This window comes from Rhipicephalus sanguineus, chromosome 2, assembly GCF_013339695.2.
Source record: "Rhipicephalus sanguineus isolate Rsan-2018 chromosome 2, BIME_Rsan_1.4, whole genome shotgun sequence".
In the NCBI taxonomy this organism is placed as follows: domain Eukaryota; kingdom Metazoa; phylum Arthropoda; class Arachnida; order Ixodida; family Ixodidae; genus Rhipicephalus; species Rhipicephalus sanguineus.
In genome coordinates, this window is record NC_051177.1 from 184,675,750 (window position 1) to 184,678,379 (window position 2,630).

Consider the following 2,630-nt stretch of genomic DNA (forward strand, 5'->3'; position numbering starts at 1 on the left):
TAACAGTGGTTGTCAATTTCGCGTTGACTGCAGCTATCTCATCAACGGGCCTGTCAAGCTGGACAGTGGCTGCCTGGATGAGGATCTTGGGCGCCACATGGTTTTTCAGGGTTAATAATTATGTTTGCATTTCGATTTGCCAGCATTTCAGCATGTTTCCATGCCAGTAGTTAAATTGAGCAAAATGTGTGCAGGACGTTGCTCTTTCAGAATTGAACTTCCATTAAAAGGAATACGCCATCAAATGAACTGCCTACTTATTTGAGGGGTCACGGGGTGGATGACTGAACACAACATCCCCACCGGCAACATTTAGATAGCCCTGATAAGGGCTGTTATTTAATTAATAGGTAACCGTTAAGCTTCCTCGTAGGGCTCAATGCCGGACAGCTCGCAGTCAGAGTAGCTTTCTTCACTGTCATCTTCCCCCACTTGGATGACGATGGGCTGGACATGGTCACTTCCAGACGTGTCAACTCGGAACTTAGCCTCCAGTTCCATCACATGCCGGAAGTTCTTCCTCTAGTCTTCCGCCGTTACGTTCTTGATTTTTTCCCTCAAGATGTCTTCCACAGTGCACAGCTTAAAGTCTCGGTTGTCCGCAGCGATACCATTTTCACCTTTGCCCACACGAGCTCAATGGGATTGAATTCGCAGTAGTACGGCGGGAGCCTGAGCACAACGCAACCGGCCCTTGCAGCTGCGTTGTCTATGATGTAGCTGAGAAAGCGTGGCTTCACAGATGCCACCAACTCAAGCAGCTGCCTCTTCACTAACGTCGCGCTGTAGGCGATGTCCTTGCTATTCAGCCACTCTTGTATGTTTTCCTTCTTCCAGGACGTCGTCGGCAATTTCTCTTCTCGCCGGGAGTGGTAAGGTGCATTGTCCAAAACAATGACACTACCAGCTGGCAACTTCTGCAGCACGTCGCCGAACCATCCCTCGAAGCGATTGCCGTCCATTTCTTCGTGGCAATCGCCTGTTTTTCGTCCTCGGAATACATCCAAGCAGCCGTCTACGAACCCATCTTCACTGCCGATGTGCGTGACGATCAGGCGCTGGCCTTTCCCAGAGGGTTGTTTCAGACCCGTTGAAAGGCCATTTGCGCGAGCGTACATGCGTCCGCGCTTCTGCACCACGGTGTCTGTCCATACGATCAACTGAGTGTGTCTCGCCGTCACCCATGTCTCGTCCAGGAAGAAGATCTTTCGGCCTTCCGCCCGGTAGCGCTCTACGTCACGAAGGTAGCGATTCCGCCACTCGACGATGTCGTCGCGGTCGATAAGCAGCGAGTTGCGGCACCTCTTCTCGTACTTGAAGCCGATCTCGGCAAGCAGGCGCCGCACAGTACACCGCTTCAGTGACGGGAGATCCATACGGTTCGAGAACTCGTTGGTTATCTTCTCGACCGTCGGTATCTCGTTGCGGCGAAAGAAATCGTGCACACATGACCTCAGCGCGCACAACGTGAAGCTGTCATATTTCGTGCTGCGTCTTCTCCGCATTTCGTGGGCGCTTTCGCGAGGGCGTCGAGAGATTGCCGCCCGAAGAAGACGAAGCCTTGGCCTCTCTCCTCACCTTGAAGACTGTGCTTTCGCTGACACCGAGCATCTCGGCGACAAACTTGCTCGTGTCCTCCACGCTGCGTTCGGGCTCCCTGTTGCGCCAGTACGTGTAGCAGTGGAAGATCTTGTTCCGTGAATCGCTGTTGAGGATGTGGCCGCTCTTGTTCTTGCCGACGCTCCTTGGTGGTGTGTACATCGAGGCAGCACAAGGCTCGTTCGGCAACAAAGAATCGCTTTCCGATGTCACCTCGCTGGGCTCCATGGCGGAAAACTCGCGCTGAACGCCGTGCGAAATCTCGTGAGATCGCAGGTTTGCAAAAAGAAAAAAAACGTGAAAGAAAAAGAAAATAAGATGCATCACATTCTTGAAAATAAGTTTGTGAAAGCATAAAACTACGAAAAAGCAGAAATATTTTGCTATTTAAAACCAGGAGACAAGCATCCATGTATTTATTTAAAACGATGAACGAAGCTTCCTTTTAACTTTCCTGCCTCGGTCGTCTTCTCGCCCCTGGTTTGTCATGGTTTCGATAAGTGCATTGTGCCTTTAAGTATTTGTTAAACAGCAACTGATTAATTTTAGGCTCGGGAAATGAGTAGTAAATTATCCGTGTACATGTAAACGAGCGCAAAAACCATGCAGCGCTGCCCTTTCTACTTTTGTCCCTTGCAACGAATTTAGAGAGCAGATGACGCGCAGCGTTGTAGAAGGCACGGGGTTATTTTTCTCTCGCGATCCGGCATGTGCTGTTGCATTCCCATCACGACAGCTCTATCAAACCAGTCATCAAAGTACGAAAGTATTATACGTACCGGGAATTACGCGATTTAGAACCACAGTTTTTTTAAAGCGGGACTATTTCTTTGCCGCGGAGGCAATAGGCTGCCGCGCTTCGGTCATATGGGCGGGGCCTCTCCTTTTTCTAAAGTTGTACCCGACTAGAGTTATTAATATTGTGTCTAACAAAGAAAAACGAGCCCATAAGAGTCATCTCCTTTCCTTCACGACGCCTTTCAGGCATACGTCGCTACGAGACGTGGGCGACGCGGTAAAGCCTGGTCCGG

At 50.3% G+C, this 2,630-nt stretch overlaps 1 protein-coding gene across 1 annotated transcript; it reads right to left on the reverse strand.

Annotated features, from left to right (window-relative positions):
- Positions 1-357: 357 nt before the first annotated feature.
- On the reverse strand, positions 358-1,376 carry LOC119382090 (uncharacterized). The gene is made up of 2 exons (XM_037649822.1): positions 621-1,376; positions 358-447 (listed from the first exon to the last, which is right to left on the reverse strand). The coding sequence occupies exons 1-2, from the start codon at positions 1,374-1,376 to the stop codon at positions 358-360; spliced, it is 846 nt and encodes a 281-aa protein (XP_037505750.1).
- Between the last annotated feature and the right edge of the window lie 1,254 nt (positions 1,377-2,630).